Source organism: Drosophila rhopaloa, unplaced genomic scaffold (genome assembly GCF_018152115.1).
Source record: "Drosophila rhopaloa isolate 14029-0021.01 unplaced genomic scaffold, ASM1815211v1 contig_2, whole genome shotgun sequence".
In the NCBI taxonomy this organism is placed as follows: domain Eukaryota; kingdom Metazoa; phylum Arthropoda; class Insecta; order Diptera; family Drosophilidae; genus Drosophila; species Drosophila rhopaloa.
In genome coordinates, this window is record NW_025335083.1 from 19,922,009 (window position 1) to 19,934,034 (window position 12,026).

The window sequence follows — 12,026 nt, forward strand, 5'->3', positions numbered from 1 at the left end:
TAGTAGTTAGTTAAATAAATTTATTATTAATACTATTTTAATATAGTGCCACTTGATGTTTTTCTATTAAGTATGCAACCAAGTTTGTATGCAATCAGCTGATAAATGGCCCGCGGCATTTATTTGCCTCATGGGGCATATGTCATGCATCTCTGTGTGTAATCCCTGTCCAACACTGGGCGCGCGTAATTTAAATTTACTCGCTGCTACAGCGAAATGGAAGTTGCTTTTACGCATTCAAACTTTTTATCAAATTAACTTTATAATTGCTTTGGAAAAAACAATTAAATTAATATAATTTACGTAACTCAGACTTCCACTGATGAATATTTTTCGAAATGTTTTGTGTATTTTTATAAAATAAAACTTATTTATTCTGATAATAAAAAAAGGAAAAAAATTGTATCGCTATTTTAAAACAAATTCAATTAAACCAATTTTAAATGTTAAAAATAAGAAAGGAGGCCAGATTAAGAATGAAAATGTATATATATATATATAGTTTTTAGATGTGTTCTTCTCAGCATTCGAAACATCTCTGCAAATGAATAAAAGAAAATAATGTAATTAAATAAATTTTAGGCTAATTTGTCGGATACCTTCATTAATAATGCGATTATAGACACATGTTGTATTTATTTATTATGCGTAACTTAAAGAGAAAGTCGAATTTATGTGGAACACATTAGTGTTCACAAGCTGCTGTTGTAATTTGGTTTCTTCATTGTTTAACTTTAACAAAAATCACAACAAATTATAATAACACAGTCGAACAAAGATATCAGACTAATTGATTCTGTAAACGATACGTAACTTATTGTATAGCGCTATGCGATTGAAAATGTTTTGGAAAATGGCTGCTCATCCGTTCTTCGCTTTTCTTCTTTGCTCAACTAATAATACTTAAATATCCATTTTGTATTCGGCGAATATTCCTTTTTACTGATGACTACGAGCTAGAGTTACATTTTAAGCTATTTTGTTGCTTGATGCGCGTTTCCTTTTTTTTTTTTTTGTGTGTTCCAAGAGTTCCTCCGGTTGCTTTATGGATGGTTTGCAATTGAAATCGTTTGTTACTTGACAAAGTAGATGAAACGCATCGAGAGAAGAAAGATGTATCGATGGCTTGATGGAATATTATGAGCGAGACTTTTTTTGGGGGGCTGAATATTGATTTGCATTGGTTGGGTGTTGGCAAACGCAGAGCATCTGAGCTGAGTTTTCTTGCGGTTCGGAAACCGCACTTAACCATCGGACAAGGCGGGCGTTACCCATCCGTACTTTTCGTGTGTCTTAACCAGCGAACGGAACGATTCCTCGGCTTGGCGACTATAGAAGAATATAAATAGTTAATTTCAATTAAAAACAAGTAGAAATCCAATCTCTTACCGAGTGAACTCTTTTGTACTCTTTGGCTTTCGCGTGATCCTGCCCTGACCCTTAACTACGCTGGCGGCGAACTGCATGATGACCGCCTCTACCGTATAGGCACTGGCCCATCCGCGTGGCGTTAGAAGTTCCATACAGATGGCTCCGCCCTCCATCACGTAGCCCTTCTCGATACGCGGCTCCACCACGCGCATGAACGGCGGGGCGAAGGGAAAGTTGTCGGGGAAACTCAGGTGCAGCAGGATGGCCGGCACACCCATTTCGACCATGTCCTTGGCCAGAGGTGAGTCGGGATCGATCACGTGCAGGCGTACGTGCCACTCGAACAGACTGTCGTTGACAAGTTCCACCTGTGAAATGAGATGTAAGTTATAAGCTCATTGTAAACAGTGCAGCGGTTGCATTCAGATCTGAACATCTGTAGCCATCTTTGCAATCTGCTTCACACCCAGGACTTACAGTGAAGACAGCACCGTGCTTGGACTGCAGTCGCTCCATTTCGCGGTATTCCTTCATGAGGCGGCGGGATCGAATCGTCTGATCCGGCGCCGCCACCAGTTGGCGTCCCGTCGTCGGCGCCACTCTGTAAGTAGGATTGCGAATTCTGGGGTTAGCTCCCCACACAGATTATGGGGTGTTTTTGTACGGAGATTTAACAATTTTTTATAGCTACTTGTGATCTTGTCGTCGCCGCTTGCCTGGAGAGTCCCAAACAGCCTGCTCGGCTGCCATACGGACTACGGCGTTTTTGGTGGCACCAGATGATCCCGATGATCCGCCGCCTACTGCTCCACCGCCCATTGCCCCGCCTCCTGCTGATGAGGGAGCAGCCCCATCGTGATTGTTATTATTGTTTATGTTCGGACTGCTGCCAGTGGCGCCATCACTCTTGTCATTGTTGTTATTATTTATGTTATTATTATGGTTGTTGTTATTATTGCTGGACTTGTGGAAGATTTTGCGGAATGCAGTGACAACTCTCTCCTTGGAACGCGACGACATCTTGTCTTGGATTGGCTTGGTCTCTCTTCAACAAGTGAATTTTGATTTGGTATCTTCGAGTTCTTTTGAGCGGTGGCTTTTGATTTACTAGTTTACAAATATTGTGTGGGCGTGGTTGTTCAGTCTTGTTCTTTAAATTGTTTCTGGTGCAATGTGGGTGTTTAAATTGGTGCTGTAAATACATAAAAAAGGAATATTTTAAGATAGAAAGACTTTGAAAGCTTTTATTAGGTTTTAATTAAATAAGAAAAATTACAAAAATATGACTAATTGAATGAAAACCATTTGTTTTAAAAGGCCAACTAATAATGTAAGTTTAGGTGCCGTAATAAACTCAATGATTGATTTACGTATCGATATGCGAAAGTACACTCTCTATTGTGCCTAACAGACATTGTTGTGCGAATAATAGCCCATAAAAGTAAAAGCGCAGCGTTAAGCTGAAAAAGTAAATTTAAGTGAGACCCGCTCGTAATAATAAAAATTTAAGGTTTTTAAGATTTACCCACTAGCAGATGGCATGTGTATTGTTAAAGAAAAAATGCCGACATTAACATTTGCTTGAGGCAAGCTTATAAAATTAACATACTTGTGCATGTTAAGGATGCCATTACTTGGAATTTGATTCCCTCCAAGCAATTTTCATATTTTAGTAGACCCTGCCCAACACAATTATGTGACCTTGAACTAGCGCCCGCATTTGTAAACCTCACCACAACAATAACCGGAGATACTTTACCATGTCTAGCAGTCATAAGCACAAACACACATCCTTGGCAAACTTTTTCAAGTGAATAACAAGACCACCAACGAAATATGTTAAATACTAGCCGCCTCAACGAAAACAAAACGGCCCATTAAGGCGGCTTCTGAATAAGGAACGACAGGAAACTTATTTCGTCGCAGCTAGAACGCAGTTAGAGAGACGTCTTAACGGACTGTTGAATCAGCCTACAAATGGGGGAAATATTGTTGTAAAAGGACCAACATTTTATCTGTGACATCATCTTTTACAAAAATAAAGTGGTTATTTTCCTACTTTTAATTTGGGGGCGGAAGATCGCCTACAAATATTTTAATTTATTCTGAGGCGTAAAAATGCATAAAAAAATCCAGGCCTAAAATTTTCAAATAATATTTATAACTTTAAATTTGGACTTTGGATTTAATTCCTTTTTTCATTAGTGCTTGTCCCTGATAAAATGTTTATAGAAATCCTAAGACAAGTAGAATAGGGTTCATTTCATATTTTTGTTTGTGTGCAAAAAGGACTCGAAACGGCCAAGTTTTATGGTAAAAGTTTACACAGCCTCTGGAGAAGGACATCCTCGACTTATTTCTTTCCTTAAAGCTTTGGATGCCAAGGAAACACCCACTACCCCACTTTTACCATTCCATCGAGATGTCCGAGGTGTTGACCATGGTGTCGCCAAATTGTTTGCCTTGCGCATAATTAGCTTTGACCCCAGTGCACGAGCCCTCAAAGGGGATTTCTGGGGTCACCAACGGGCCTCTGGACTGAAGCCAAAACCTGAACTCGGTGTCCAAGGGCAACAGATGTGGGCGTTACTTTTTTATGAGCGTGGGTGGGGTTTAGGGACTATTATTATTACAAAAGCAGAGATAAATGTGAGGTAAGCTGAAAGCCAGGAGATCAGATAAAACTGGTTAAAGAGAACACGCGGGAAGTTGCCAAATATCAAAGGACAGAGAATAACTTAGTACATTCAGGACGATTTGAAAAAAATATGTATTGGTTTTTTATAAATTTTACATTTCTTTACATTTTATTTTTCATCCGATATCATCGTTTAATTGTGAAGACCATATTTCCTGCTTTCTTCCATATTCCTTTTCAAATGGATTTATTATACTTTTAGGCATAACACTTGAATAAGGTTAAGCCAAAATCAATAGCCATCAATACCATAAAAAATTGGAAATTAGTTATAGTTTGTTGGCCTCCTTCATTGGCTATATTAATTTATATAATTATGCGAGTACATTTATCAGAATGTATATTAAACAATGCCCACTCACACCCATTACACATTAGCTCCATTTTTATGTTCTTTCCCTATTCAAAAAGCATTTTTTACCTTTTTTGATAAGCTAAACGTCTTATCAGATAATAAAGAATAAGTTTTAATGCTAGTTGGGTTCCTTAAAATCTCATATTTTATTCATGTCCCAGCCAAAGGAAGTTTCTCTTCTTTTACCAAAACGAATTACAACATTGTCTAGCCTTACAAACTTATTTAATAGTCTTGGTAAGCTTTCAAATTATGAATGATTGATTGATTAATGACCCTGGCTGCAGTAAGGGTATCTACTCCCTGAAACTGACCCAATGACTCATTAAGAGTTCATTAATGCTCGAACTATTTCAAGCCCTCGCCATATTTTCCTTTTTCCGGCCAGCTATGAGCTATTTCCTTCCTGCAGCTCTTGTTTACCCAACTAAAAGTATTTTCAGACAACATTTTTTGCACTTTTGCTTTCAGCCAGGGCCACTAAAAGAACGGACCGAGGCCGAAACAAAGGCGCCACTGGAATCCTTTCCAAAAAAAAAAAGACCAAAGCAAACAAGTTTCACTAATAATGTAGGAGGGAAAGAAGCTCAAAGATGTCACGTTGATGGCAATAGGAAATGTTATCGGGCTCGCAGCACAAATTTCCTCAGCTCTTTCGCCATTTATTTAACCAAATAAATGTCAACAATGTTGACATATTTTTCCATCCTTAAACGCAGACAGACCCTTGAAATACATTTAAAAACTTGTCTGCAATGTGGTGCAGTTACATGCCGGTTACATTGAGTAAAATAAATAAATAAAGTTGTTCTCTCCTCCTATACAAAAAGAAAACTTGCATGCTCGAATAGAGACAGTGTCAAAATCGACTAATGGGTTTAAAAATTATAATAAGCTTTAATTTGCCTTTTCAAAGGTTAAAAAAGAATATAATTTTAGTAAGAGTTTAAAAACTAATATTTTTTTTATAACAATTTTCCATTGATAGAGAACTAACCACCCTAATGCATCAATGTGTATAGATTGGGCGACAAATTGACTACGGCGGTTGAAGTTTTAGTAGTACTCACAAAAATAAATCTTATCTGGCGCCAGGAAAATCGATATCTGCAAAGCAAAAGCAACACCCTCAACAAATGACCAAAGACTTACTTTCCCCCGCTTTTTTATTTTACCCCATTCTATAACTGACCTACCCCACCCAGATATTTAATAATAGCCTTCGGTCTGGCTCTCAATCTCAATCAATGTTATTTGCAAATCCAAATATAGATAGCAGCAAAATGTCGTTAAATCAGGTGGCATACACTTTTCAAGTTTCTTTTTGGAATATAGATTGAAAGGTTTTTAATTGAATTTACCAAAGAAAGAGACTTGTTTTCCAAGATCATTCAATTAAAGTGGATAGTGGTTTTCTTGTCTAAGATTTTAGATTTTCAACTAGGATATTGAGCTTTTATTAAAATGGTAACAAGAAATTTTACACATTAAGTCATGTTAGGGTAGAACAAATATCAAACAATAACAAAGCGTGGGAAAATGTACAGAAGCCAAAAAGTTAACCAAACAATTAATATAATCTGATTTTCAGACATATTAATACAAGTATGTATACGTGAACAAACAACCGGGCTCATGTTTATTGTCGTTTCATTGCATGCAAATTTTCTCGCCTGTCGCATGCAAAATTTCTGAATGCAAACACGAAAGCAAAAGGAAAAAAACTGGGGAAATGCAAAAATGCTGAAATTAAGAAAAAAAGAAGAACTGTGTCAGTTTACAGAAAATTCCGGGGATGTAAGCGCGCTTATTTATTGATTTTTGTTCCTGACGACATTTTGCCGTGCAATTCCAAATACAATAAAAAGAAATATATCAGGGATAAATAACAAGGTAAATACACATAAAAAATAAAAACTGGTTATACGCTTGAATATCCCCACTGATATTAAAGCAACTATTTATTTGTTAATTCACACGATTTTCAAATAAAAACTGTCAAATCCTAAAATCAAAAATCCGTTGTGAAAAGTTGTTATTATAACTATACAAATTTAACAGCTATATATCATGATTTTTTTAAGTGCAGAAAGCTTGAGAGAAAGAGATCGTTAATCAACTGTTTGGTGCAGCAGCTGAACAATGCGGAAATATTTGTACAGGGGAAATGTGGGAGGTGAGGAGGTGAGGAAAGACGGCGAGAGAGATGCTGACTAATGGCCCCAGCAACAGTTCTTTGTTCTCAGCCATTAGCGAACACCTCCTAAAGAACACACCCACAGAGAATTAATCCCTCCCCTCCTCTTGACCATCGCACCCATCGAGTGTGGTTGCCATGGCATTCAGCTTTTCCTCCTCTCTCTCAGTTTTTGCACTTGCACTTATCCTATCATCAGTGATGTCAATTATTAATGAAAAGTAAGTAATTTCCATTGTGGTTTTTTAATAAACTAATAATATAAAATCATTAATTTTTAGTATTTTAAGTTATTTGATAAGCTAAACTCTCAAAAATGAGACACTTTTTCCAAATTGTTAGGTGAATAATTTTTTGAAGCAACTCATTTTGTTGTTATACATAACGAAACAAAAATCTGTTTTTTCTCAACTAGTTTGACAGCTAAGAAAAATTAGATAAAGCTATATTTGAAATTTAAGTGGTTTAATGTTGGGGTTTAGTTTTGGAGATAAAATCATAGTTGTGTCTATAGCTGAAATACCAACACAGACATTTTTACCCCTCTTATACAGCTTCTCTGGCGCTGTTGGCATTGTTCTAGATGGAAGTCCGAGGGTCACCGCTTGTTACGGCTTTGTTAATTTATTTATAAACAATTCCTCGCTCGGACTCTCGTGCACATGCAAATTGAATTAAGCATGGATTGCTTTTCTTTTTTTTTCTCTCGGTATAGAAAGCTTTTAAATGTGCATTCAGCATTAATCAAGGCCAGGCGTCAGCATCACAATCGGTCTCCTTTATTTCCTGGTTGTATGCTAACCAATTCGAAATGCTTTGTCACTCGATAAGGTTCGTTGACTTTGGCCAGACCCAATAATTCCCGTTAACTGACTAACGGGCAGTGACTGATGATGATGGTTTGACCCCGTTATGGTCCTACAAAAAATATTTATAACGAAGCCAAGCTGTAGCTCCCTCGTCTGACCTTGGAAATGTCTCTGTTAGTCTGTTTATCACTTTTTTGATGTGGCGGCATAACACATGGCACTTGCACACAAAAACAAAACATACAAACAGGAATCTAGAACATTTAAAAGCGCACCGGAATTCGAAATACACTTTAAAAGTGACAATTTCTTTTGCCTTGCAAAATATTTTTAAAGCTACTAAAAGTTTTTTTTTATTGAGGGTTGACATTCAGCGATAATAGTCACCTTTTCAATTATTATCGCTATTTCACTTTCAAAACCATATCCTAAAAATTATACTACCCTTCCAGGAGAGGATATAAAAACTCCTTCCATGCTATTGCCCCACATGTTTTTATGTATTTATTAAGACTCCTTCAGGCATATCTAGCACGAACATATATTAACAGAGGACTCCTAGACAACCATCACCAGAAGGAAGGGCAGACAGCCACGGGATGAAAAGCCTGGCCAAACCTTAAGCCCCTCTTTTTTCCCGCTCCGCCATACATATTTTTCCACAGTTCACTGGTGGCGCGTGTTTCATTCAAACGGAAGCCATTTATGAAATTGCTTTCGACAAGAGAGCAACAAAAGCAAATACATGAGAAGCCGCAACAACAATAGCCACATCTCACGGGTTAAAAGTGGACTTTGACATGGACATCGGGCAAGGGATATGATTCACATACGTATACGAGTCATTTCATGACGTTAGCGGGGGAATTGCAGCTCAGTCTAGTCGCTGTCCAAGGAGTTACACAGAGAAAAATAACTACGAAAAATAATCAGTTTGGAATTTGATCATAAAGAAAAATACCATTTGAATACAGGTTTATGGAAAGAAATACCAAATACTTATACATACATCATTAGGACGTCGTTTATTTAAATAAACACCAAGATCCCATGTTTCAATGGTTTGAAATAGTGGGTATTGTAAACAAAATATTTTGTATCAATAGAACGTCCTTTCGTAAAGTTTGAGGAAAAAATTGTATTTCTTGGTCCTTTGGCTTAAAAATTCACTCTTTTTATGATGTCGCTTTGAAATAAATTTGAATTAATTAAAAAGTTATTTGAGTTTTATTTTCTGTGCAACTGTGTCTATGTCGATTGCGCGTGTATGAAGCGACCTGTCAATTTGGCTTTTGTCGAGTGTCAAAGTTAAGCACTTTGGATAGCGGTTATTGCACACGAGATAAGCTTCAAGGTCTTAATACAAAGGGGAAGTTGGGTGCGTCTCGTTTTACGGTATGGGTTATTTTTTGGGTTATTTAAGTTTGGATCCATGTGTTATTACCTATATACAAGTGTGCTGTACACAATTGGAAGAGAACTAATTAATATAAGGTTGCAACTTTATTCTTTTTACAATAAAAGAAATTTAGTCTTTAAGTCAATGTTTAATTAAGAAACCAATAAGTATAATAATGCTGAAATTTAGTCTCAATCGCATTATGATAGGAGAATAACACTGCTGACGTCAATGGCCAACTTGAAGGAACAAAATAAATAAACGGACAGACTGAGACACACGCACTAAGTACCACCAACCTGCCATATTGTTTATGCTTTGTGAAATGGATTATCACCTGCCACAAAACACTCCTCCTCATGTGAAATGCATAAATTCATACGATAACAGGAAAGTTCATCTAATTGCCGGCGACCCTTTGCTCTTTCACTCTATTTATAGAGTCCCATGGGAGATCCTAGGCTCCCTCCTTTTACTGAATTCGACACCTAGTTCCCTGGCTATGCATAATCAATTTATGCGTGTGCGGGGTTAAATCTATAAATTAATTCAGCCGTAAAAATAAAATGCCTACTCGGCAGGTCCATAAAAAGTTGATGTGCCAAAGTGCATACCCTGCCACACACCCACGCCATAAGCCTCGCTGATCAAGTGCGATTTAAATGCACAACATGTCGGAAGGTCGAACCAGGATAGCAATTACAGTGGGCCCTCATTAAAGGATACCTTTAAAACTAAATAATTCAATGGGTAAGAATTTATTGTACATTTCAACTAAATAATCAAATTTTGCACTTTTAAAAAGCATATGCTTAGTTCATATTTGGGAGTATTAGATGAAATATGAATGACAATATAATTATTATATTTTGTGAAGAAATTTTGCACCAAAATTAGTAGTGAGAAAAAGATTTTTTTATACAAACAGCATCTATATTGATCTTTTGATTGTGATTCGATTTTTTTCTTTTCCATATACTAATTTTCAAGAAAACGTGTTTAAAGAATTTTAATCGCTCAAGTCTGTGTATAACTTCGTAGTTTTTACTGTATAGGGAAGAGGATGCAAAACGCCTTGGCGCCTGTCTCACTGTGCCATCCAAGAAAGGGGCTATAAAGCAAAGGGGAGATAAACGGAAGGGGGAAGTGAGAACGGAAGATAAAGAAGGCTGGGAGTATTATCTATCGCCGAAGCTTAGCCTTTCTCCCTTCCTCTCGTGAGAAAGTGGGCTCTGATTTCATTCATGAATACCAAATATGTGGAGGAAGCCTTCTTAGCTATAGATGTATGTACATACATACATATGTATGTAGGTATATATATATATGGTGGGCGTGAAAATGTCAGAAGTAAATACAATAAAGCTTTTTCCGTTGTTTAGCTTCCATTCATTTGTTTAAATTTTTTTCAAAATATCTCTTTACTCTGCTTCTTTTTGGCAGTTCCTTTCATCTTATACTTGGCTGTCACAGGCAATAAAGCCAAATAATAGCCAACAAAATCCGAAAAGTTTTTGGTACTTTTCCGAGGTCCTTTTTTACTTCCCCTTTTGAGCATATTTTTAGCTGGGAGTTTTATTTATTTTTCATTCCGTTTTATGGCTTGTTAGAGATTTAAGGGAATGCCCAACTATTTTAAAAGATATATATGTACATACTCTTTAAAAATTTAAAAATCAAACTTTTAAACCAAAGTTTTCGGCCATTGTCTTAAAAGTTTGATGTTGAAAAATAAATTCATGATTAAACTTCAAAGTTTGGAGCATAATTGATATCGGGTGTTTAGAAATTTAAAACTTTTTGCTTATTCAAATAGTAATTATTTTTGGGATTTAAGATCCTTAAAAGTAAATTCTTGAAGCTTAGTTTAAAGGCATCTTTAAAAATAGAAACTTGACCATGACTGCAGCCTTGGAATAGCGGCTTGTACTGGAAAAAATAAAGTCGACAAAAAGAGCACTTGAAAATGTTCAGTATTCAAGTTCAATGAAAAGCAGAGCGAGACAGAGACAGCATCCCTTCCTTTTCCCCTTTGGGGAAAGAAATGTCGAAAGCTAAAGTGCAATGAATAGAACAAGCAAAAACATGAGCACAAACCTATGAAAACACACACGTTTATTTGACAGGCTTGTTTGCTACTGTCATGCTTCAATTGAAAATCGAAGGGAAGAATGAGAGAAGGGTAGCTCGAGCAACACACAAAGTTATATCTGTGGGAGTAAGAGGTCAAAAGCTATTAATTGGCCAAAAACAAAACGGGATAAAGAGTGGAGGAGGGAACAGCGTAGGAGAGATAACACAAGACAGCAGACACAACTCACACAGAACACACACACTTACCAAGCTCCAAATGCAACTGTTTTTTGTTGTTCTTCGTGCTTATCAGCGTTTTCTTTTATTCTTGAGTATTCTTTGCAATTGCAAGGAAAAACAAATAATAACTGTACGAAGTTCAATCAAACACAATTGTTCCGACGAATTATATATATTTTTTTTACTGCGCGCTAAGCCAAAAGTAATAAGCACTCGCAGTTTCAATAATTTAACTTATTCTTTTAGTTCCTGGGAGCACTTTTCACTGCACTTTTCGCCCGCGAGAGCGGAGAGAATCTGTTAGAGAGGAGAGTAACTGGTGTAATATAGCGATGACACTGTTGATGCAGATGATAAACATCGAACGCTTTTAACAGGACTCTGTTACTTAACAGCAGTACAAACATATTTTTCTTAGCGAAAACACCCACCACACAACGGTTTTTTAAAAATTAAAAAAAAGCTATTGACAATACTTATATATATGATATCTTGTATATAAATATAAAATATATTAAATATGAAACTAAGTATTGTTTTTAGTAGTCCTGGATTTAAGAGATATTTACCAAAATTGGGTAAAGTAGCAGGGATAATATTATATAAATTAGAAAATAACTAAGCCATATTTTCAAAATGAGTTAAGCGTTAGTGCAGGAGATGCCGATCAGGAATATATATATACTATATAGAGGCGGCAATGTGTCGTTTACTGCGCTGTAAACTTTTGACAATAATAATAATAAACGGTTATAAAAACCGTAAAGATTTATTAGCCCCATTAACATATACCTTTGATTTTATAAACTATACACAAAGGTGATCTGGTAAGAACTAAAAAAACTCACAGTTGTTTGTATTGCATATGTTATGTTTATTTTGTT

General features: G+C 36.3%; 1 protein-coding gene across 2 annotated transcripts; it reads right to left on the reverse strand.

Annotated features, from left to right (window-relative positions):
• Window positions 1-522: 522 nt before the first annotated feature.
• On the reverse strand, window positions 523-11,447 carry LOC108053127 (ubiquitin-conjugating enzyme E2Q-like protein CG4502). 2 transcript variants are annotated; one of them, XR_006417605.1, is made up of 6 exons: window positions 11,170-11,447; window positions 2,063-2,563; window positions 1,849-1,972; window positions 1,390-1,739; window positions 815-1,329; window positions 523-538 (listed from the first exon to the last, which is right to left on the reverse strand). XR_006417605.1 is itself a non-coding variant. In XM_044459540.1 (5 exons), exons 2-5 carry the CDS (start codon window positions 2,389-2,391, stop codon window positions 1,245-1,247), a joined length of 888 nt encoding a protein of 295 aa, XP_044315475.1. In that variant the 5' UTR covers window positions 2,392-2,563; window positions 11,170-11,447; the 3' UTR covers window positions 622-1,244. The 2 variants fall into 2 exon arrangements, 1 of the variants encoding a protein (XP_044315475.1); XM_044459540.1 differs by lacking the exon at window positions 523-538 and having other exon boundaries at window positions 622-1,329.
• Window positions 11,448-12,026: the final 579 nt, after the last annotated feature.

Bases quoted from the DNA above. Each gene is read 5' to 3' on its own strand.
- LOC108053127 (XM_044459540.1), bottom strand. From the start codon at position 2,391: ATGTCGTCGCGTTCCAAGGAGAGAGTTGTCACTGCATTCCGCAAAATC. The intron at 1,973-2,062 runs GTAGCTATAAAA...TCCTACTTACAG, and splicing joins CGGCGACGACAAGATCACAA to AGTGGCGCCGACGACGGGAC. The intron at 1,740-1,848 runs GTAAGTCCTGGG...CTCATTTCACAG, and splicing joins AGCACGGTGCTGTCTTCACT to GTGGAACTTGTCAACGACAG.